Source organism: Sciurus carolinensis, chromosome 8, assembly GCF_902686445.1.
Source record: "Sciurus carolinensis chromosome 8, mSciCar1.2, whole genome shotgun sequence".
NCBI lineage: Eukaryota > Metazoa > Chordata > Mammalia > Rodentia > Sciuridae > Sciurus > Sciurus carolinensis.
The window spans coordinates 27,003,097-27,028,217 of record NC_062220.1 but is presented as its reverse complement, the minus strand read 5'-3'; the positions used below and the strand labels follow the sequence as shown (position 1 = coordinate 27,028,217).

The 25,121-nt window shown below is 35.1% G+C and overlaps 1 protein-coding gene across 2 annotated transcripts in view; it reads right to left on the bottom strand.

The window, feature by feature from the left end:
- The window catches only part of Grm8 (glutamate metabotropic receptor 8), a 758,935-nt gene that overhangs the window by 123,943 nt on the left and 609,871 nt on the right, over nt 1-25,121 (bottom strand). For both annotated transcript variants that reach the window (XM_047561191.1, XM_047561188.1), the window contains exon 8: nt 24,619-24,755. In XM_047561191.1, the coding sequence (XP_047417147.1) occupies nt 24,619-24,755 (137 nt within the window). The remainder of the gene's footprint in view (nt 1-24,618; nt 24,756-25,121) is intronic.

Genomic DNA, 25,121 nt, shown 5'->3' with positions numbered 1-25,121 from the left:
TACTATATTCTTGATTCAGAAATTCTAGAAAAATATTTGTTTACTTTTGAGATTTCAAACAGCCAGGAAAGTGTGTTCAGTCAGCTTTCTATTGTTACTTATCAACGAGTTGATAAATAAATGGAAATCTCTGCATAGAGATGAAATGAGCCAGTGAAATACCAAAGAGTACAATATAAAAAGCAAAATAACACCATAGATAAGATTCACTGGTCAAAATATGTCCTTTATGGATAAGAACACAGTGTGATAAGTTGTTAGACCTGATTCAATAAATATGTTGCTTTCTGTAGTGGGTTTCTACAAGACCCAAAATGCTATAAAGGAACTCTGGAATAATTCTAAAAACATCATTTTGAAATATTCACATTCCAGTTTCAAAATAAGAATAAGCAATTCTGCCATTGATGACATTTAGAAATGGACTAAGGGTAATACTGCTATTTAATAAAAATGAATCAAATGTATATCTAAAAGTTGGCTAACTAGGAATGTTAATAAAATACACATGTAATGAAAAGTTTTGTGATTAATGTTATTATTATAGCAGCCTAAGAAATCATATGAGGTTTTTTCAAATCTTCTTCTTAATTTGAACTGATTGTAAGAAAATGGAAGTTCAATAGTAAAATCAGCTCTTTTATGTAAGATTTTATTAGTTGACTCTTCCTCCATCTGAAAGATATGCTACATGATCTATGACACTAGCAGATGGTCATACATTGAAATATACATTCCTACCCAATTCCCTGTTTCCCTAGGCCTACTATAATTATTATTTATACCTTCCATATTGTACCTCTTTAGAAAAGAAAAAAAAAACTACAAAAGTAGTAAAACAAAAGCCAATTAAAGATGTTACATATAATGTTACCAAAATGATAATGGTCTGATGAAAAACAATGTCTATAGATTGATTCTCCCTCATCTATCCATAAATTATCGTTCATATTAGTCACTTCAAAATTCATTAAATCATTTTTTTTAATTTTAAAATTGGTGTGTGATGTATAAAGAATTCTCTTTTGAACTTTATAAATAATATCTGATTGATTCAGCCTCACAAGTTTTATATTTACAAACCTTGAAATTTGAAAATATGATTCAGAGGGAAAATATTTTTAAAAAGAGATTATAAAATCACAAACTGCCAATCTGGATGGATCATTAAAAAAGTGGACCAACATTGAGAGAGGTAAATAATCATGCTGTCCAAAGCTTGCAAAAGAGAAGTAAGAAGGGATTCCACTGGTATGGAAGATATCACCAAGATTTTGTAAGTTTTTTGTGGTAAAAGGAAAATGCACACTCCAAATTTGCCCCTAACTACATGCCATGGGTCATTAGTAATGGCTGGCCTTCTAGTTTTCTGAGTCTTAACTGATGAGGGAGACCTGATATCAGTAATTTTTATTATGTTGAATTTCATCCATTCAAAGAAATACATTCTTAAGTGCTTAATGTTGAAGAAATGCTCAGCTAATGTAAATTAAACAAGTTTTGACATGGTATGTAACTTAAAAATCAAAAGTAGGAAACAAAACTCAAGTGTAACATCTCAAAAATAAGCAAAGTTCTTAGATAAATGATCTGTAAATATAAAAAATGATGACTAAAACAAAGAATTACTAAAATAATGTATGGTTAACTAAGTAGCTAACAAATTTTGAAGTGTTTCACTATTTCCTATAGCCCAGTAAGAGGATATGATGTTTTAAAAGTGTGGAAGACATCATAATGGACATGGTCATTGTGTGGTCACCTTACCACTGGGATGCACTTCTCCTTGTCATCCTGCACTCAGTAAGGCCTTTAGTTTTGAAGAATACATGGGCACTGTGTTTAACATTTGGTTAATAATGACATCGATAGTATTTAAATACTTCTCTGTTTATAATATCAAAACTTTTAATTCCTCTGTGAAGTTAAGAGAAGCATACTTAACCAGCGATGTTCATTACCTCTCATGCCATCAATGAAAATACTAAGAAAACATAGTGTAACAGATTATTGAGCGAGAATTTTCCTTTTTCCAGAAGCCCAGGTAAACCCTAAAGCTGAAAGTATGAGAAGAGTTGCCCAAAAGCTATCTTTGATTTCTTTGCTAAAGAGGAGTCACAGAGCTATCTTGAAGAAGCTCCAGAAGTAACCCTACTTCTATGATCCCCCATTCTACCCTTCTACCCTTCCTCTCACTTTTCATCTGTATGGGGAGAGCATTGGTTGGTAAGGTCTCAGAGGCATCCACCTGAGGATTGTTAGCCTAAAGGGAAGGGCTATTTCATGGCAGAGATAACTGTCTCCTTCCACAGAAAATGGGTTCTCCAGCTGAGCATCTTGTGGAAACTGCCACTACCTGCATAAAATGATGTTAACAGAATAAAAAACAAAAACCACAGCTAACAAACATCACACTCAATGGTAAAAAAATTGAAAGACCAGGAAAAATAAGGGCACCAACTCTTACCATTTCTATTCAACAAGTATTAAAAGTCCTAGCCAGAACAATTAGGCAAGAGAAAGAAATAAAAATTGTCCAAATTGGAAAAGCAGTAAACTATGCATTAGCAGACAACATGACTCATACGGAAAATCCTCAAGACTCCACTGAAGAAATGTTAATTTTAAAAATTAAAAAAAAGTTACAGGACACAAAATCAACATATAAAAATCAGTTGATAATTATTTCCAAATATAAAATAAAATATTTCTACATGTGCACAAAAAGATACTTGAACAGTAAGTTAGGAAAGAAATTCCATTTATAATAGCACAGAAAAGAATTCAATACCTAGGAATAAATGTAACTAAGAAGGTAAAAGAACATATATTCAGAACTACAAAACATATATGAAAGAAATTAAATAAGATACAAACAAATGGGAAATACATCCCATGTCCATTGAAAGATGAATGGAAAAGAAAATATGGTACATATTTACTATGAATACTATTTATCTTTTTTATAAAAAGACATTCTATAATATGTAACAATAAGGATGAACTTTGACATTATGCTAAATGAAAAAACATCCCAGTCACAAAAAGACAAATATTATGAGTCCACTTCTAGAAGATAGCTAAAATAATCAAAATTATAGAATCAAGAGTAGAATGATCTCTGTTGGGACTAGGGGTAGGGAAATTGGAAATGATTAATCAGCTTCAGTTAAATAATAAGAATAGGCTCTAGAGATCTACTGTTCAACTATAGTCAGCAATAGTGTGCTGAGGGTATGTTACATATTCTTACTGCCAAAAGAAAAAAATACATTTTAAAAACAACTCTGTAGATTTTTAAAGGTCAATAAGTTAGCACTCTAGTGGGAAAAAAAAAAAGGAAGAGAAATATTTCCCCACTACAGGCAAATCTCCTCTTAGGTAAGAAGAACTGGGTCTCACAATGGCTCCTCCCTGCCCCCAATCAGCTATTGAGACAGGAATAAAGATATAATAAGGTGTCCAAAAGAGAACCCCAAAGGCTGGACCCACTACCATTCTTGCCCACAAGTCCTCACTTGTGTTTTCATGGACCAAAATAATAGCTCTAGACTATACCAGGGGACGTACAGGGTAAGTGTTAGATATGAAATGAGATTGCATTCCTAAATGATGCTGTATTATTTGTAATTGTCAAAAATTATCAGAAAACTTTGTAATCTGTATTCAACTTTTCTGAAGGGTAGGAAACAAGAAATAAACAATTTCTCATAATATCCCAATAGATCAAAATTGAGCGAAGCAGTTACAGTAACAATAAAAGAAGAAATATGACTGCTGTTTTATATCAATTTGAGGCTCTCAAAATTGGAATGAAGATCTGAGCAGAGGTGAATAAAATGGCAAAATAGGAGGGAAGCTTCAAAACTGCACATCTCCTCTTCACTTAGACCTTTCCAACATAAATCATTATTCTTTTTAAAGTAAATTTTCCAAGCACAAATACATTCATTTTAACAGGAAAAAAAAAGATATTCCCAAAAAATAAAATATTTCTGAATGACCCATTTTTATTTTAAATCTTTTTCTATTAACATAACTAATCAGTATTGATGTAAATCTTTAAATAACTTAAGATTTTCTGTTCAGCATACAAAACATCTATGTATTTCCCTAGGAAAACTGTTTAGTGCTGTTTCTCTTTACCTCTATCTCTTTCTCTCTCTTTCTCTGCCTCCCTTCCCCCCTCTCTGCTCCTTTCTCCTTCCTTCCCTCCCTCCCTCTGCACACTATTATTTTAACTTTAATCTGTTGTGTGCTAAAATAAAATATATTATAAACACTTAAAAGACCCTCCCTTATTTTAATTATAAATGGCTGAAGTTAAAAATGTCATCAGGTTAGAAAATAAATGGAACTATTCATCCATAAGGTGTTTATGACATTTAAATTAAAGGAAGCTGGTAGAACCTATTTGGCGGCTTCAGAATTGCGACAATTGTTTGCAGCTCTCTAATGAGTTGGAAATGATTACAAAGGGATTTGAGATCCAGCTAGGAAGAAACATACTAAGCAAATGTAAAATCACCATCAAGGTTTACGATATTGCAAGGGAGATCAAGGAGAAGAAAGACCAAATTGGGACATGTAATACATGAAAAATAAACCAAAGAAGAACAGTGCCTTTGCAAATTAATTGCTAAATAACAATGACTCAGTCTGATACTCTGATGATTCTTAAAAATTCCCTTTTATTGTCCTCTTAAAATTATTATTTTTTAAATGTATGCCCTAAAGTTTAGTTGCTCCAAATGAACACAAAAAGATTCACAATTACCTAACAAGGAACATTTTATTTCTCCTCTCAAAACAGTGGGCCATCTAAAGACTGGGTAGTTTCTTAATCTGGCTTTGTTTTGTGTTTTACATAATGTAGCCCAAGCCAACATTTCTCTAATTTGCCTCATACAATGAAGCTGGCAAAAGTGCCGAGTAACTATTGTCTACAAAAAGGTACTTTCCAACCTAGGTGTTTAACAGTCACCATAGGCTCCATGTACCCGAATTTTTGTTCTCCGAAGATATACTGAAATTTTTCAAAAATAAACAAAAATGCTGAAACTGAATTTTATTTTTAATTTAATTTTGACACAGGAAGAATAGGACACTTTGTATTCAGATCAGAGTTGCCAGTCAAATACTGAGAGTCCAGTCTTTTCAGGCAGCGTTGGCATGCTGTCACTAAAATTGGAATGAAATTACATGGAGAACTCTCAGGGAAGCCTTCTGCAGCCACTGGTGCCAGTGTTGCTGTGATGATGGATGGAGGCAAGGGGCTTTTCCCAGTAATATGTGGTATACTGTGACTTCTCCCATACCATCTGACAACATAAATCATCCAAAAATGCAGCCTCATCCACTTAGGAAAATCTACTGCATTATCAACTGGGAGGTGTTAAAATGATAGGCACCTAAGTCAACCTTAGGTCTGCCAGTTTTTCAAATCAAACAATATCAATCTTAGAAATTATCCTTTATAAATCTTCCTCCTTAAAAATGCTTGGAATTATCTACGGGGCTTAAAGAACAATTTGCCCACATAAGAGAAACTTTTGCTCTCCCACGTCACCTGAAAGAGGAATTAATTGTTTATTCACTAGGATTTCATGACCAGGACATTCTGATCTCCCTCTTAGTCCTTCCCTGGCTCCAGACTACACCACATCTTCCCAATCTCCATGATTCTTATCACTAACGTGGCATTTCCTCTTGGTGTCTACTGCCTGTTCTTTTCCCGAGCTGCTTCTCTCTCATTGCATTTCTTCTCCATCAGTACTTTGCCATTAGCCCCCTCTCTACATCACATATTCATATTTTCAGGCCTTCAGTTACTTTATATTTGATTTCAGTTCACCTGCACTCCCCCACTGGGAGACAATATAGAACAGCATTGGATGAAAGATCCTTGCATCAGTGAGCGCAAAGTGCAATATGGGTCCTAGACATCTGTCAGGCAGGATATTTCTTAAATTATAATTATAGAGTTCCAAGCACTAAGCCACTCCAGCTGCAAGAGCCAACTTTATTGTATGAATATAAAATAAACTAGAAATTAGAAATTCAAAATATCTTTTGTACTCCTAGGTAGCAGCTCTCCCACTCACAGGGGCTAGAAATCTCTAAAGAAATTTTGATAAGGTAATGATGAATAATATAGTTTAACACTATTTCTATTATCCATTTGTTGGAAAGTTGAAAAACTCTTGAAAAACACCTTTCTTTACCCAACACTAAATTACAAAACTATTAAAAATTTCAGGAATATTCACTCATTCCCTTCAGTGCCCCCACCCATAAGTTACCATGATGACACCTCCCCTAACTACCCCATTCTAGGAAAGTTAGACATGGGAAAGAGGCAAGCACATTCTAGAACTGTTTCTGAAAAACAGACGCCCAGTTAATTTATATGTTCTTTCATAAATATCCCAACATTTTGGGATCTCTAGATCTTGGCCTTGAAAAACATATATTCAGATTTTCAGCAGCATCAGTTGTGACCAGATTCTAATGTCGTTCTTAAGATACTTGTCAATTTTTTCTAAATCTATCTGCAACAGGCAACCACCCTCTTCGCAGGTGAAACATTTCATGAGATTGCTTTCTAAAGCACATTCGTATGGCCAGTCCAGAATGACACTCTGGTCCATGAATTTGCTGTCCATCAACCAAGATCCCTCCACCAATAAAAGTTGAGAGGTGCAAGAGAGAATGAAGTGCTTATAGACTACAGAATTACACAAAACGTAGTGGAAATGTTATCAACACAGGAGATTTTTAATAAATGTCTTCAATATGAGAAGTAGCTCTTAATTTGATAGATAAAAATAAATAGAAAATTCACAATCTAAACTATAGTGCAAGAAGGCTTCAAAAGAATGTGATTTTCCCAAAGGAAACCCCAGAGAGACAGAGCACACAGAGGCAGTAATTAATTTGGATTTTATGAGATTAAATACTGTACTGAAAACAGTCTACATAGAGAATCATTGATAGTCTATTTCTAAGACCAGAATGGACATCCATCTTTTTCAACTGACATTCACCACTAGACAAGAAACCATAGGGCTCCTCTTAAAAGAAACTGAACAAAATTCTGGAAATACTAAGATTTCTAGCATGCATACTGTTCCTTCATATTAGGAAAAAAATCTCTTCATCTGTCAACAGGTATATCCCACCCTCCTTCCACCTGCACAGCATTCCTGGCCTGGTTTCCCTTTCTGATTAGGGATCCAGGGAGGAAAATGTCCATCATCTTTCATAACAGCAGAGGAAACCTACTCTGAACTCTCCAGAAATGTCTTAAACCAAGTATCACCAATCACCAGGAAAGACAGACCAGAAGAAAACAAACTGAAAACTCTACTCTTGGGGAAACTGAGGTAATCTACAGAACAAAATACTGTACTTTTAAAAATGATAAATACTATAAAGATTCAAGAGGAAAATACACCTATACATATAAAATATTGTTAAAACTGAGCATGAGGGATTGAAGTGCTACTGAGATTAATAATATAACTGCTGAAATTAAAAAGTTGAAAGGATTGTAAAATAAAACTGGAACATGTAGAATGCATAAAGATAAAAGATGAATATGAGAAAAAAATGTAAGATAAAGCATCAGCCCACATAGCATAGTTATTAATAGAAGTTCAAAAAGATTAGAGAAGACTAAGGAGTGGCATAATATCTAATAAATAATAAAAATAAATTTTCCAGGGCTAAAGGACATGAATCTTTAGAATGACAGGGACCACTGGGTCCTCTATACAAGGAATGACAAGTGATACTGAGTCACAGGCCTGTAGTTTCTTACAAAGGCATTTGATCTCTTATCAATAATACTAGATATAAAAACAACAAAGTGATTTCTTTTAAATTTTTCTAGACATTTTCTATCAATGCTTCCAAATCCAACCAAACTACCCACGTAATTGTAAGTCAAGATAAAGGTATTTTTCCAGTTATTTTTTGAGATGATTTTCCTCCCTTCTATTCTATCTTGGGAATTTATTTGAGGATACCTTCCAAACTGTAGTAAGTAAACAAAGAAGAAGGAAAACATGAAATCCAAGAGATGAAATTCCATCCCAGCAGGGTTGTAAGGGAATCACAGGATGATTGTTCCGCAGCAAACTCAGAGAATAAGCAGCCCAGCTGGGAGCAGGGAGATTGATTCAGAAAGGGAATCTCCAGGGAGGTTAAAGGAAGACTCATGGGGACAATGAAGGCAGAGAGGGAGGCAGGACACCACAAATGTGCAAGGAAAATGAAGCTGAACAATGACAGGAAACATCAGGAGAAAAAATGGGGGTTATCATTTAAATATGAAGCAATAAACATGCACAAGAATGTTAACCAACAGACTGAGTATAAGAAAAGAGAATCCATCTGATCTCGATGCCAGCAACATTCTCCTCTGGGTGGCCCCAGGTTTGTGACATCAGATCTTTGGACTGAAAAATGGAGTCAGCCCAGAAATGAATGTTTACATAATCAGAACAATGTAAATGTTTGTTTGCTTTCCATTTTTAGAGTCCGCCAGGGACAAAGAAAGGAAGGCTTGGTTGTCCTTCTGGGACACAATGTCAATGTTAACCTAACATTGTAGAAGTGGAAGTGTGGATCAAATTAAAAAAAAAAAAAAAAAAGAGGTGTGTGTACACCTGGAAAGAAAGAACAAAGAGTATGTTTTTATATAGTTTTTCCTGAAATATACAGTTGAGATAAGTGTCACAGCTTATCTGTTGAAAGGTTAGAACCAGAAATAGAGGCAATAGTATGTTTTGCAGGGAGTCGCAAAATTAACCAGAAGAAAACCCAGAATCTCCAAACGCTTTCAAAGCAAGCCTTCGGAAGACAGGAGAATGTGAAGGAGAATAAAAGCAAATGAATCCTTAACCTTTCTTTTCAAAAGGTCGGTAAGTAACCTGGCAAGTGAAAAAATTTGAAACATAAAAATAATACCTGTAGTTAACACAGGATTAATTACAAAAAATTAAAAGGGGTTGTTTCTCAGGAGTCTGGAAAGAGGGGATCAGAGAGTCTTGATTTCTCTTTCAAGAAATATTCTAAAATCAAAACTTCAAGAAAAATTAAAATTTAAAACACTGCTTCAAGTGACACTGACATCATCACTAAGCAATGTGGGGACTCAGTGGATTTTTCTAGGCTCATCAAATGGTTGTTCAATGTGTGAACTACTAGTATAATAAATTGTTACGTCAAAAATGTTACTATAGTTACTGGCAGAATATTGAGCCCCTATCAATGATGAATATAAACAAATCCACTAATTTTGTCAATGTGTTAATTTCTGGAATATAGCAGCTCTCCACAGAGAACTAGAGAGAGCTCTAACTTGATGAACAGAAGGCGTGGTATGTGGTCAGGTCAGTCTGCGAATACAAACTGAAGGACAAATTAAAAAAAAAAAATATGAGGGATGTAGAAAATCACCTATTCAGGAACACATTCTAAACCTGGATGTGAAAGTGTCTTTTTATAGAAGCCAGAGATTTTCCCCACATATTATACTGTCAGAGGTGAAGCTCCTCTGACAGGACAGACCTTTGTTTGAAATCATAACTACCTGAATCTTTGGATGTGTTTTCCAGCTCTGTTTTCACTTTCCTTTTCTTCTACAAAGCTGTCTTTTAAGTGCTTCATGATCTGAAATCTCCCAAGGCAACCCGAGTTCCATTTCTTTCCTTTCTTTCTTTCTTTTTAATTAGATACTCACAAAGTGCAGTGTCCATTTTTTTCTTAATCTTTTTCTTTTTCTTTTTTTTAACAACCTAGGTTTTACTTTTTTTGGTGGGGAGGAAAGACTGTTTTGCAGACTGACACAGAGACTACATCTATTGTCTGATGCTATTGATTGACCTGGCTTTTCAGGGGGTAGAACAGACACTTCCTGTGAAGAGGATCCCGGATGAACACTGACTGTATTAGGCAAAGATAGCATAACATGACTCACAGTCTTCTGTTGGCCCTGTTGAATTCCAAGCCCTGTCACAAACCTGGCTGGCTAATCCCTTAAGTTCTCTGGTGGTTCCTTTTCCCCAGTTAATTTTGTACTTCCATACACTGTAAAAGTAGATAACAGATGCTTTAGGGAATGAGATAAAATCTGCTACTTGACCCATGAATTTTGTCTCCAAGTCTGAGGAAAGAAAGAAAATATTAGCCAAATCACCATAAGTGAATAATCAGCTATCAGGATATTACATTTGTTTATACACAAGATATCTCTTGACAGTGTAAGCTTATGGTACTTACATTTATGAAGCACCAACTGTTTAACACATTCTATTCCCTAAGGTGCTATATATATCTTACTCTGGTAACTTAATTTCCAACTGGGATTTTAGGGATTTCTTTTATCTTTAATTAATTAATTAATTATTTTATGTGGTGCTGAGGATCAGACTTAGTTCCTTACACATGCTAGGCAAGAGCTCTACCATTGAACCACACCTCCAGCCCTGGATTTTAGGGATGTTACCCAAACATCTCTCTGTCATCTTCCAACAAATATCCCTCCTATCCTCAGACCTCCCTGTACTATTCTCCCAGCATGGTGAATATTTAAGAAACATGACAGAAGCTGATAGAGGCTGCTGCTGTAGAATGCTACATGCGCTGAGCCTTCACCAAGCACCGTAGCTGGAAACCCAGGAAGAACTACTTCTATTTTGTGAGCTTCAGTTTCCTCATCCATAATTGTGCTTAGCACTTACAAAGCTGATAAGTCAGGTGGACTGGGCCCAACAGAGTATAATATTTATAGAAAACAAATTTCCATACAATTTCAGTATTTCTCGACATGAATATTTCTTGACATTACTCACAAATACCGAAAGAGGATTCAATTCATAGCTTAAAGCAAAAATTATGAAAAGTCATTTCCTCATCTTTTAATATTTCTAATACTTGCAACTATCCCCAAGACTCTTCCTTCCTTTAAAACTTTACAGGAATTTCTCCAAAATCAACCCCAAATTCTCTTGTTGTTTTTCTGTACCTCCCCCATCATATTTTTAAAATTTTTCTTTTTTATTCCTTAATATCTCAACAAAGAGTCCAACCTCACAGGCCTAGAGTATGAATTCCCTCCAGTTTGAATGCAGAGCTGGATATTCCTCCCTTTATTATCAAAGTCTAATTATAGATTAAACCTACCCTCAGCCTCCCTTGATTCTGCTGTTCCCCTTCTAGATCAGTGTCTGTCCTCTCCAGGGGCACAGATGAGGAGTCCTTGGCTCCAGGAAAGCATTCTAGAACCAAACCCTACAATCACTCACTTAACTGCTGATTGTAAGGACTCCAAGTCTCATCACAGCTGTCCTGTTCCAGAAGAAAACTCTATTCAAAACTCAGAACCCTGTGTTTTTGCCCTTGTCCACCAACTCCTTAACTTCCTGTAGCCCTGGTGGTTTCCCAGTCTAAAATGTAGAAGTAGAACTTCAACTCAGAACTAAAGCATCTGCAGAGGCCATTCCTCTCTCCTCCATTCCAAATGCCCTCTCACTTAGGATACGTGATACCTTGGGAGGTAAATTTTAAAAGCTATTTACTGATCTGTAGTTACCGAGAGAACTTCCTAGGCAGTCTTAATTTACTGTGTTAAATGGAGTCTCAATTTACTGAATTTTTAAAAGAAGTAATCCAGAAGAAGTAAAATAAATAATCCGAAAGAAGTAAAAGAAGTAATCCAAAACCAAATAGTAGATTACCATTTTAAAGCATTATTCTAAACTGAGGGAAGTAGCAAAGTTTCCCTCCAGGTTTGGGAAAGTATACCAAGGACAATGACTATATGGAATCTATGAAACAAATTTCATAGACATTTTCAAACCATAAAATACTGTGACATTCTACTCTATGTTCTAGATAATGATCCACTCCAAATGACATTAGACATGACATTTTACATTCTACTACTGCAACCACAGAAATCTTCAGCTACCTCATGGAACTTAGTATAAAGTCTAAATAACAGCAACAACAAAAATTGTAAGCAACTCGAACATTCACGGAAGTTTCTCAGCAATGCCAAAACATGAATCCTCATGTAACCCGTGTAACCCAGTATAATTTATTAAATCCTTTTTTGCTTCCCTTTTGAGCATACTTCTTCCCATGGAAGCTGTCTCTTTAAACACTGATTTTTCTCTCTTTCTTCTCCCTCTCTGGACATATATCTTTCCCATTCTGCAGCTGCCCCAAAGCTTGTTTCTTCTTTCATAATTCTCACAGTTTCTCACCCAGCCCAATTCAAGCCCCTTTTTCCATTTCCCTCCTTCTCCTGTCCTAGGCACATTGCTTCTTGCTCTGCTCTTTTCAAAGTAAATCAGTCAAAAATTATTTCAATGCTGCCTGAGTCTCTTCTCGTTCTTAGATCCGATTATGGGCAACAAAGATGTTTCTACTTAAAGAGAAAAACAGTGCGAGGGAAAAGACCTTGAGACTCTGATACTCATATTTCCCTTATTACATATGAATAGCAATACTCATCATAGAGGATTGATTGTAAAGTAAAGGAAAAGATACATTTACACATATCCTGGACACAGGTTTTCAAGAGTTTTTGGTTAAAAATAGTAGTGAGATGGGAGGCAGGATACCATTAGGCAAGAATTCTGCACCCTTGTGGGTGCTACCTCTCAGTCTCCCTGTTGCATTCCCACTTAACATCTTGAAGTCAGAAGGGAGTTTAAGGGAAAGGAGAGGCTAAGGATGGAAAAAAAGAAACTAGTGGTTTGGGAGAGGAGTAGGGTACAGAGAGGAACAGCGTGGCTTAGTGTGTCTCCTTGCTTCATGAGCTGAACTGTGTATTTGCCAGGTGGTGAGGAGGGAAGAGGCGGCCACTGAGCTCCAGAACAGCTGCTCCATTCTCTCCTTCCACTCAACATTTGAGAGTCTGGGCAGTTTGGGGGCAGCCACGAGGGAGCAGCAGCAGATGGCTGCCATGCTCTGGAGGTGTACTCTTGAATGGTGAGGGCTCTAGTTACAAAACGCAGCGATATTTATATGCCTTAAGTGTGATCTATGAGAAGGCTGCAAAGAAGCACATTCATGGAAAGTTACCACTTTTAATTTGAGTTTTTAATTTAGTTCCCTAATTTTAGTAGCATTTTATATATTGTATATCCACCATAGGATAATTATTAATATTAAAGAAAAAGAAAACTTAAAAAGTATTTTTTTGACTTCTCATCCAGGCTTTGTATATTTGAAGCAAGAGGTAAATAATCAAGTGACAAAATTTATGAGGGTATTTTTCAGATTCAACTCACATTGACTATAATCCTAGTCCATGTGCCAGTGACAGGACCAGACTTTTCCATGGGCTTTATCTTATGTGAAGCAGGTGAAAGTCTTTCTCTAATAAAGGTAAAAGATCTCATTAAAAAAAAAAAAAAGATACAGGAAACAAAACTCTAGAAGTCCATTTCTGTTTAAATGGATGCCAATCCAATTCTGAACAAATTCATACTCATTTCAAAATATGTGAGAAATTCTCCCAAAGCAAAGAACAGAGTAGAGTTTTAGGCTTTTGTTTGTTTGTTTGTTTTTAATGTAGTTTTGTGTGGCTGGTATTTTCTATTCAGAATTATAATGACACTCATAAATAATAGCTTACAATTTTCAAGCATTTTAAAGTTTATCAACTATTTTCACACAGGAAACTCTTGATCTTTAAGAAATTTCTACAAAGTAATAACCACTGTATAATGGAAAATTTCAATTCATAGATGAGGAAATATTTCAGAGCTGTAGTGTACTGGCTGGAGTTGGTCTCTCTACTGGAGAATTGACATGTTCATAAGCCATAGCCGGCAATAGACATTACAGCTAGGCCTTGCCCTAATGCTGGCAGGACCATTGGCCAACTGTTTATGGAAAGGGCAGAAGTGGTCATTACTCCAGGAAAAAAAAAAAAATCCCACTGCCTGTCTTGCAGAGTGCCTGAGAGTGTTTATCATCCATCAACCAAACTGAAGCTCAGTCTCTGTCTCCTGAATTTGCCCACTGAATCATTCACTTACGAATTTTAAATCGTGACTTTGAAAGGACTAGTAAAGATTATCAATTTAAACAATCAGATACTTATTTGGTACTCTGCTATTAATCATTGTTAGAAATAGTTACTGCATAAAATTTTAATGTTGCTATCCCTGCCTCAAAAGTTCCTAGAGTTCTTAAAAATCAGATAAAAAAAATACCATAATATAAAGTAAGGCATTTTATAAAATGAACACTAGCTTATTCCAAATGAAAAGCTAAAGAAAAGACTTTGGCTAGGATAAAAGATGAGGGTTTTTTGTTTGTTTCAGTTTTTTTTTTTTTTTTTTTCCAAGTAAATAAGCTCTAAGTTCAGGCCTGTCTACTCACTCATAATTTGAATGATCCAGTAGCACTGGTAAATCTCGATGGTCTCTGAGAGATATCTTTTCTAATTGAATGATACACTTAATTTTCTTAATACTCCATTGTCATTAGGTCATTTCTTTACAGTGACTATGATCACTTATAAGGCAACGTCCACACTCAAAATTGAGATCAAATTCTGAAACTTGCTTCTCATAAAGACCTTCTAAGATTTCCCTTCCTATGCTCTCTGTTCCTCATGGAAATTCTGATATTTCCTCTTTCTGTATTGGTGCAATCTACTCTCTACCACTGGTATGTCCTGCCTTCTTATACCTTATCTAGAACATTCTAGAGCCATCATACAAATCCAACTTCCTTGAAGCTTTCCTGTCTTCTAAACTCCATTCCTTCTGCATTCTTATCTATTTGAAAGTCATTGTGTGCTCCACCTTCTACTGTCCAGTAACAAACTTCTGCTTGAATCTATTTGATATTCCTAAAAGCATGCACACTGAGTTGCATATATATTTATGTATGTTCTTGAATTTCATCTGTGTTTCCACTAGTCAAGTGAACCTCAACAAGTAACTTATTGCTAATTGTAGTTCCCTCTTCTATAAAATGGCCTTTCTGAGAGTCCCTAATTCCCAGGGTTATGATTCAGATCAGATGAGTTAATAAATTTAAAAGTCAAGATAAGCAGAAAATTCAACATAAAGCAACATTTCTCAAAGTAGTTTCAAGAAATAGGAGTTCTGCAAAATGTTGTTTGAATAAAAAGGAATTTGAGGTTAATCAATTAATTGAATCCAGTACATCTAATACACCCATCTCAGTCGTAATGTACATTAGCATTTTTCAGGCTCTAAGAAGTCTTACAGGAAAATAAAGCAAAACTAAACTTGTCCTAACATCCCCTAAACTTATTTGATCACAGAGTTTTTGTGTGCATAGATAGTAGCTATTTAAAAGCCAGCAGAATCAGTGTTCTAAGGAAGGGTTTGAGAAAATGTTTACTTGGACAAGAACTACAGTTTTCATCTTGGAAAATATTTCAGACTCAGGTTTCTAACAGTTTTTTCTTGTTGTTGTTGTTGTTTGTTTTTTTTAATTTTTGTGTGTGTGAAAGAAACTATCTCCAAAATGTTCAGAATCATCACAAACCCTAAAAAAATGAACCAAATTCTGTCTTTGGGTAACTATGCCACAAGTATAGCAGAATGGTATTGACTTTCCAAGGCTCATTATTTCTCAACAATAACTTCAAGGATATGAAAATGTTCTGTTTTTCACGTAATGCCCCAAAATTGCTCGTCCAGCCAGTAGCAGATGCGAGACATCATCTTGGGAGAAAAGTTCAACATACAAATATGTGAAAAATCTGTAAAGAGTGGGCAGAATTCTCAGGAGTCTCTAGAAATGGGTAAGTATAGCTGGTAGCTTGTGAAGGAGACAGAACTGGGATATATCACTAAACCTGAGTTCTAATACATCCAAACATAGAATTCTTTACCTCTTTACAGTGTACGAGGTAAAAAGGGCAATAAACACTTGTACAGTGATTGTCTCAATGTCACAAGCCAAATGCAACCAAATTTTTGAGAGTACAGCAGGAATTCTGAATTCATTTTATTTTTTATTTTTTATGGGAACAAAAATAAACTGAACTCACCCTTATTGTTCATTATTGGCTGGCTCTTCTTTAAGCCATCACATTCCCTAATTCCTCACAAACATAGACCTTGACTCTCCTTTTATTTTCATGGAAAAGTGTTTTTCAAATAAATTAGTATTTCACAAATCATAGTAGTCATTTTTACTTACCCTCATTTGAATTCAATCTACCTAATAGAACAAACCAAGCTTCCCTATGGCAGAGCCCTATTTTTTAATTTTTAAGTGTGTTATAAAAACATACTTCTGTTAGAGAAAAAGTAATGTCAAGGTCCTTGTAACATTTTTTACATTTTTTTAAAAACAAGGGTCAGATAAATTACTAAGTCATTATTATCTTCTTCCATTTTAGTTCTAGTTTTCTTAGGCTGGAAGTAGTTATGTTTCTTTATAATAAATACCCCAAATTTTATTAATTATATAAGGAATACCTCCAAAGCCTTAAACACCATGAGGTGTAGCACCATCTACGTAGATAAAGGAGGTCTTAAACATATTAAAATTCTTTTTAATTCTAAACAAACATATAAGCAAAGAATTACATTCTAACCTAATTCTCTGGAAGAAATTTTAGTGAATAACTATAGCAAATTCCTGATTTTTTAAGCATCAAAACTCTAAATATTGAGTAATAAAGTACAAATCCATCTGAAGCTTTGTCTCCTTATTCCCATTTTCACCTTTCACATGTTCACAGAGCTCCCAAGGGTCTGTCTCTGAAGAGGGACATCTTGACTCCAAACTGAACAAAATAATTTTTAGGGCAGCTTTTAAAAGTGAAACTTAATCCTTATATTTAATATAGAATATGATTTAGCAAAAAGGGATTGCACATTTCTGCAACTTCACCTGGAGCCAAGGGATCTCTAACTTTAGAGAAAGGGTATAGGGAACTGAAGAATCCCAGCTCCTGGCTCTGTTTCCCTTCCTTCAATCTTGGAAAGGTTGAGGAAAGATGTCACATGTCACATTAGAGTTTTGGCTCAGTTGAGAGTTATAGCAACTTTATTCTTTGTAATTTCATGCTCTAACTAGTTAGTGACAGACCTTAACCTACAGCTAGGGGCTACATGCTTTATTCGTATGATACTTTTCAGTTCTTAGTTGTAATTCTTTTGTACTTTGTATGTTTTATATAACACTGATGAGTCCACTGAGCTTTTAAAAGTACCCTAGGATACAGAGCTCACATTTATTTTAGCAAATCTACCATAAAAAAGTGATGTTTTAACAGTTATTTCTCCATTCCAGAGTATCATTTTATGTTTATGACCTTATTTTAACCTACTTACTCTACTCATCATGTTAAAATTGTACTCACTTTGCTCCTCACAAGGTTAAAATTAGGATTAAAATACCATTTATACTTATTTTTATTACTGTATTATTCTCATAAAAGTCTAGAAGGACCACCTTCCTTTATCCTTCTTTGGTGCTGGTATAAAGAGACATTTTCTAATTTATATCATGCCCTTCTTTAAGGTACCTTATATTCTTTGATTTATCTTTTCCAATTTGACCTCTATTATTTTTTGAGCTTTCTTTTTCTCTTCCTGGGTTATATTCATTATTCATTATCATTTAACTAATTAAGCCCTAGTATCTTTTCAGATTTTTGTACTACTAACAATTTTTTAATGTTCTTTTTTTTTTTTTCCCCTAATAAACCAGCAGATCCCTGAATACTAGTAATTAACCCCAGGAACTGAATCTGGAAAACTGAATTTAGCTTCTCAATTCCTAATTGGATTCAGGTTTGATATGACATAATCACATATGCTCTTAAAATAGTGACGTGATTATTTTACTTATTCTAATGAACAGTCTGAATGAATATATTGGTTATTTATTATTCTTGATGAGAAAAATCAAATCTATTACCTAAAATTCACTAACTCTATTTTTTCCCTCACTTTCTCACTTGTTTGTTCACTTTTTTTTTCCTGTGATGATAAATGTTCCTTAGTAAATCCCTTTAAATAAGTTATGGAAGAAGTCTACAACAAAGAAGATGATGAGATGAGGTAGAAAGAATCAGACAATTTGATAAAATAGAAATGAAGTAATTCTTAATTACAGCCTCTACCAGATTTATGGATCTACTTTTTCTACAGTCAATATAATCATGCTGCCAAAAACATCCTCCTTAACTTTGAAGATGGGACTATCTCTTAAAAAACTCATTGTATCCTAAAACATAACCAAACATGTTCTCGTGGTTTTTGAGACTCTATAATATTTAACTTCAAGTCATTTTCCTTCATTTCCCACAATGTTCTCTAATCAGATTGTCCTCTGCTCTATCATCTGAGGATTCCTCAGTTCACTAAAGAAATGGCATCCCTTTTCACCTCTGTATGGAAAGCACAAGCAACAGTTCCCATCTATATCATCACACTTACAACTTGCATTATGAAGTCCTTGAGTAGGCAGGATAGTTCTGCCCATCCAATGGTACTGTTCCTCAATGGTAGGTATAAGAAGCAGCTACTCAGAAACTCTAAGGCCCTCCCGAGAATCGGAAGTTCTACAAATGGCATGGACAGAAAGAAAAACCAGGGGTTACAGTAACAACTCCTGTAGAATTTTACCTGGGCCCCATACATCCATTCCCTTGCTCCCATGTATGATTCTGAACTTCCCCTTTTTTTAAAAATTTGGCTCATCTATATAGGATCCATCCTTGGATAACTTGATAATGTAACCAGCATATCACAGAGTGCCTCTAATGGGAATATCAATATAAATCAAGCAGAAGCAATATTTGAAAAGACTCTTTTTGTCTTTACACTGATGTTCTGAGTAGAGAATAGCTGTAAAAAGAGATGAAGGCACCAAGATATCTTTTCTGTGCCCATTCAGTAAACCCAAATGTGTTTTTCTATTTAAAAATGTTGGGTTCCATGATTTATATGCTTTGGGAACAAACAGAAACTTGAGCAAATTTTCTAGTAGCATTTAACCCCATTAAATTAGTCTTTACCACATACTTGTAGTATAGTACCTACAACATGTTATTTTGATTGCACATTTGGTTTTTCCAGTAGAGGCTCAATCAAATACATACACACTATATTGGGATTGCTTTCAGAATAATTCCCAGTTTTCCCATTTGCCTCAGGGGTTTCTTGTTTTGGATAAATGTCAACAGTTTTAAACCAAAATCATTAGGTTCATTAATTTAATACAGGTACACCTTTTATATAATGAAAGATACTAACATAGTCCTGAAGTTATTACTATGGATACTAACATAGTCCTGAAGTCATTACTATGGATTGAATGGAGTTGACACTGTTTGAGGGGAGACCTGTTTGCTTTGGCTTAGGAGTCATGCACTTTCTCTTTGCTTCTGTGTTCCTGTTCACAGAGTTGCTTACATTTCAAAATACTTTCTCATATATCTATCATAATCTCAATACATACATATATATGTGTGTGTATAAAATTCCACTATCTGAAATAATAATTATATGAAGCACTCCCTTTCCTACAAGTATGAAAGTTGGTTCCCTGAGATCTTTCTTTACCTACTATTAGAACTATAAATACTACTCTAGCCTACCTCTGTACTGTATCCTGAAAATCTTTTTTTTTTACTTCCTTTTCTTATAACAAGATGATTAATCTTCAAAGCTATATTTTTGTTTATTAGATGATAATTTATTCTTTTCAAAAAGTCATTTTGGTGTCATTATTTATATTTCTGTTTATGAACTAGTAGACATTTTGAGCAACCATTAAGATGATCAACTTCTAACCACATTCTTGCGAAGTCCGAAGTAGGTGCTTGGTAAGGACTGACTGAGGATACAATGAATAATATCCTGATCCAAACCAAATTATTATCATATACATTTTATCCTTAATATGTGTCAGGCTACATTCTAGGATCTTTGTACATGTAATTCATTTATTATCTGAGGAGCCCTATAAAGCAGATATGACAGTTTCCATGCAGGTGAAGAATTTGAGACTAAGAAAAGTAAAAACAACATGACCGAGGTCACACAACACATGAAAGGAAGGTCAGAATTCAAACATCCTTTGGACTTAGAGATCTTGTTCTTGGTCACTCTATTATGATGCATTTAACATTCATAATAACCCTATTATTCCACTTAGCAAATGAGAAAACTGAGGCTTAGCATTCTGGAGTTCATCAAAAGTTACTCTTCTATGGAGTGACCCAGGAAAAAAATTAAATCAAGTTCAAGGAAGCCCTTTTCCTCCATGTCACTATTCCAATTAACATTGTGCTGATTGTGGTTGAGACACTATTGTGGGGTTATTTTTCTTCAGTATTTTTATTTATCTCAAAATTACTTGTTAGAGAAAAAGAGAAGAAAAAATATAACTGGTAAAATGTTATATATGTCTCATTTCTACAGTAGTCCAGAAAATTGACTCTGGTTGCAAGTTTAAAAAAGTGAGCCCTGAGTTATTTCCGGCCTATCTAGTAACCTTAATACACCCTCTCCCTGTGGACTCAGCAGCATATGGCTGTGCTTCTCACGGTTCAGGCTCTTCTGTTTACTCTGAACCTCTAGGTTACAATATATTTTGTAATCACTAATAAGGACCACCTGTCTCCTGAGAGATTCTGCCATATCAAAATAGAGACCTAATTGTTCAAGTTCTTAGATAGACAATAGGCACTTGGTGTGTGAACCAAGATTACTGAATAGAATACCTAAATTAAAATAAGCAAATTATGCTAACTGATTGTAATTGCTAAATTAAAAACATATGCCCTTTATATGCAGAAAAAATGAAATAATAATATTTAGAACAATCAGGGCAATGCTTTGGAGGATATGAAATGCCTCAGACATTTTTCAGAGAAAAAGAATAATCTGCTGATTTTAAAAATTTATTCATTTCACTAAAGTATATTCAGAGCAAAATTGCTTCATTCAAATATGCCTAACCAAATAGTATCTGTGAGCAAAATTATGGCTAAATTCAGAAAGAAAAAAAAAAAAAACTGGCTCAGAAAACAAGCAGAATTCAGTCCGGTAAATGGCTGATAAATGCTTACCATCGAGAGTGTGAAACCAATTGTAAATTTGGTTTAATATAACGAATAAATATTGTATATTGAGAATAAACTGTCCTTTCAGGACCTTGCTTTACCCCTACCACAATTCCCATCAGCAGTCAGGCCACATAGGAACCTCTCCCTAGGCTGCCACTGCAAAACTATGACCATACTTTCAACAGCACACCTGCCTCGCTGCAGGTGAACTGTTGGTTTGAATGTCTGTCTCCCCTTCTAAGCTGGGACTTCCCTGAGAGCAGGGACCCATAGCCTCTAGTCTCAACCCCCAACACCTTGGATAAGTGCAGAGTGAACTTATCAAACCTATTAAAAATAACTGCTTGTGCCTCTTGTCCACTTGAAACTTTGTACCCTTTGATCACAGAATGGTGACTGGAATACATAATGCTTCCTTGTGTATTTCAAAATTGCTGAAAGAGTAGATTTTAAGTGTTTCGCCACAAAAACATAATAAGTATAGGAAGGGATGGATTTGTTCATTAGCCTGCTTTAAAATCATTCAAAATTGTAAACACATATCAAAATACCACATTGTACCATATATGTGTGTATGTGTGTGTGTACACATATGTGTGTATATATGTACATATAATTAGTCAAATAGAAAATTTAAAGTGTGTTTTAAAAATAAAGCATTACATGGTTTAAAAATAAAAGCTTGAAAAATCACACACACACACATACACAACTGCCTAAGTGACCATTTCTATCCACATACTACTATAGAAAAAAAATGCATTTACATTATGTAAAGTTTACTTTTTAAGTGCAGAGAGATTTTTCAAATATCAAAGACAGGCAGAAACAACAAGTTGTGTGGACAAAAGGTGAGCATTTAAATGCAGAGACTCTTGGAACTTTCTAAAGTGAACTCAAGTACCTCTTCTAAAAGGACCTTTGCTTCCATACTGGATACACTTATTGTCACATCTCCCACTGATTGCATAGAATCATGAGATATGGAGTAACAAGAGGTAATGTTGATGGATCTTGTGTGCCAGGCACTTATTGTGTTATTTCTTTTAATTCTTATTACAACCATATAAGGTGGTTGCAGTTACTATTTCCATTTTACAGATGATGCAACTAAGGCAAAGAAATTGGTGCCTTGCCTAAGATCTAGGCATGACTTTAATAAGAGTAGCTTTACAGGCACCCCATCCTTCACCTTTAAGCAGGTGGCTGATTCACCTTCCAAGGACAGTTGTTTGTTTGTCACAATAGTCCCCAGTATTCGAGCCATGATTTGTAACTCTCTCCATGGCCTCATTCACTGTTCTCTTCTGAGAGTTGCACTTTCACAATTTCAGTAAAACTAGTACTACTGTATAGTTACAAATGATCATAATCATGCATGAGAAATAATTCTTACAAATTGTTTTGATATATTTTATGAACGATAACACAGTCATAAACATAAAACTTCCATGCACCATTAAATGTACATAAAAGAGCAACTTGAGATTCAATGTGAAGTTTTATAATAAATACATTATACATATATAGATGTGTGTGTGTGTGCACTTTGTGAATAACTAGGTGTCTTAGTACTATATTTTAGTGCATGTATTTCTCAAACACTGAATTTTGTTACAGGAATCCTTAATCATAAGAATATAACAGGCACTTTTGGCTTCATAAAAGTCAGATAAATGAAGCTTCCTTATTTAAACCCTTGTCAAATTTTGTCATGTTGAATAATTTTATTTCACATAAATCTACTTCCAAAAGGACATTTGACAAAAAGTTAGTAATTTTCATATTATTAACAACTTATGGAATTTTCTATGCATGTTTCAATAAATCAATTTGGATTACAGAACAATGTATGTTTCATAAAGTAGTTACATGTAGAAAACTGTAGACATAGTCTTACATACTCCAATAACTGGAAACGTGAGCTGTCTCTGCATGGCTGCATACTGAGCTATGATAATTTTCAAGACATCCTTTCAAGGAAACAATAAACCATACTCTAATTTTGGTTTTTCTCATCATCTACTTCTTTACTGAGAATACCATGACAGATGCTGACAAAATGTATTACTTCAGGGGACATATTTGGACATAGAGAAATGGAAATTTGTAAAATACTAACTGATGTCTTTTGAATGGGTTCAAACACAAGATAATCCCCACAGGATTATCATATCTTAGAGAACCAAGAAGAGGAGACACTTTTCATTAGAAGAAAGGGTGAATTATTTACACATTGGAACAACAGAACATTGGAAGACATTCCTAGTTTAGTGGAGCCATTTTAAAAGCATCTTAACATCTACAGAGGAAGCATTACTATTGTTATAGTAATTCCTTGGTCACTTAAATTGTGTAAATAGTCCTGTTTCTGAGGAAGAGATGCTGAATAAATGAGCTCCAATTCTTGGTCAACACTGCAGGGCACACTCTGCTTCTCCATACCCAAAGAAGTCACTTGCTCTGATATAATAGGGGCTGCTAAAATGTGAAATAATTCTTAACCCATTGGTAAAGAGATGCCACTACAATATTTTCTTCCACTTTACACCCTTCCCACCCTGCCATCCCCAACCCAGTGCTCTGCTCTCTGTGATTTCCTGAGTCTTTCTTATCCATCAAGTTCCTTCTCCAGGGCACCTTATGATTGGTTGGTGCAGGTACCCGGTGGGCTCCCCCAAGTCCCTGAAAGAAGCAGACCTCAAGCAGCACATTTGGGGGCTGCCCACCAACCAGGCACACCTGATGAAATTCCTCCATGCTTCCATCTACCTGTGTCACCCTCAATGGGTCCCTACCAGACAGCTGCAGAAAGAGATGGAGCTTTAGGAGGAGCATGGTTCTCTAGCATACAAATGCCCAGCTACCTTTGGCGACACCCTCAGGCCCTGGGATCCTGTTTAGGAAGTTGAGGACAGGGTTCTTCAAGTTGTCCTCATATGGCAAATTATAGAGCTGTAAAATTTGTGGTCCTTGGACTATGTATGAGATGTCTAAGGTTACAGAGCTCACCAGGCAACAGTAAGGGCTATTAAATAATATGAAGATCACCCTTGGACCCATCAACATTTCCTAGTGTTGCAACTGAAAGATGAGGTACAAATAGTGAGTATGATTTACTTCCATCCATCAGGTGTAGCCATAAGACCTCACCTTATGATGTGGCAAAGGAGATGTACACTTTTTTTAATAGTCCAGACTTTACAAAATCACTACACATTTTGCCACACATACCCCATCTCACGCACACACACAAACATACACACACACACAGTCTCTCTCTCTCTCTCTCTCTCTCTCTTTCACAGACACACACAAACACACACACACACTACACACTCAGACACATAAAGTATGCAAAACTATGAACTAGCAAGTTCAGGAAAGGGCAAATTTCTCTAAGTGTGCAGTCAAAAGAACAGATTCACTAAATCTTTACAGATATTAGATTTCTCTACAGAGGTTGAAGTTATTTAAAATGCAAGCATTCCTCCTTGAGAGTCATATGCATTGATACTTGCTTTTAGATGAAGCTGATTGGTCCAGTGCCCGATGACTTTGTATTCTGTACTTTTGTTGGTTATTTGATACTGGAAGATATCATAACGTCCAGGAGCATCTCCGTTTTCATTAAAAGTGACAGGCGTACCAGCACTGCCTATAAACATTTAGAAAACAGTGTTAATAAAGTTTTAGTAAGATATTCCATTGGGCTTATATTTTCTCTAAAGAAGAATGGTAGGTAAAATGTATATGTGTAGTAAGTGATATGAAGATTGTAATCCATACAAGGTCATTCTTGATAGCATAATATCTTTTACATGAAAATAAGCCAAATGTACATATAGGAATCAGATGTGCTTTATTATGCACATTAGAAAGTAAATGATGAGTATCCAAGTTATGCAATGTACAGAGCAGCTAAATAAATAAAAGACGATAGTCTGAATATTCAATGCTGGCCACACAGAACGGTAGTTAATAGAGAAAAATGTAAATGATTTGAAGCATGACAGCTATTGTA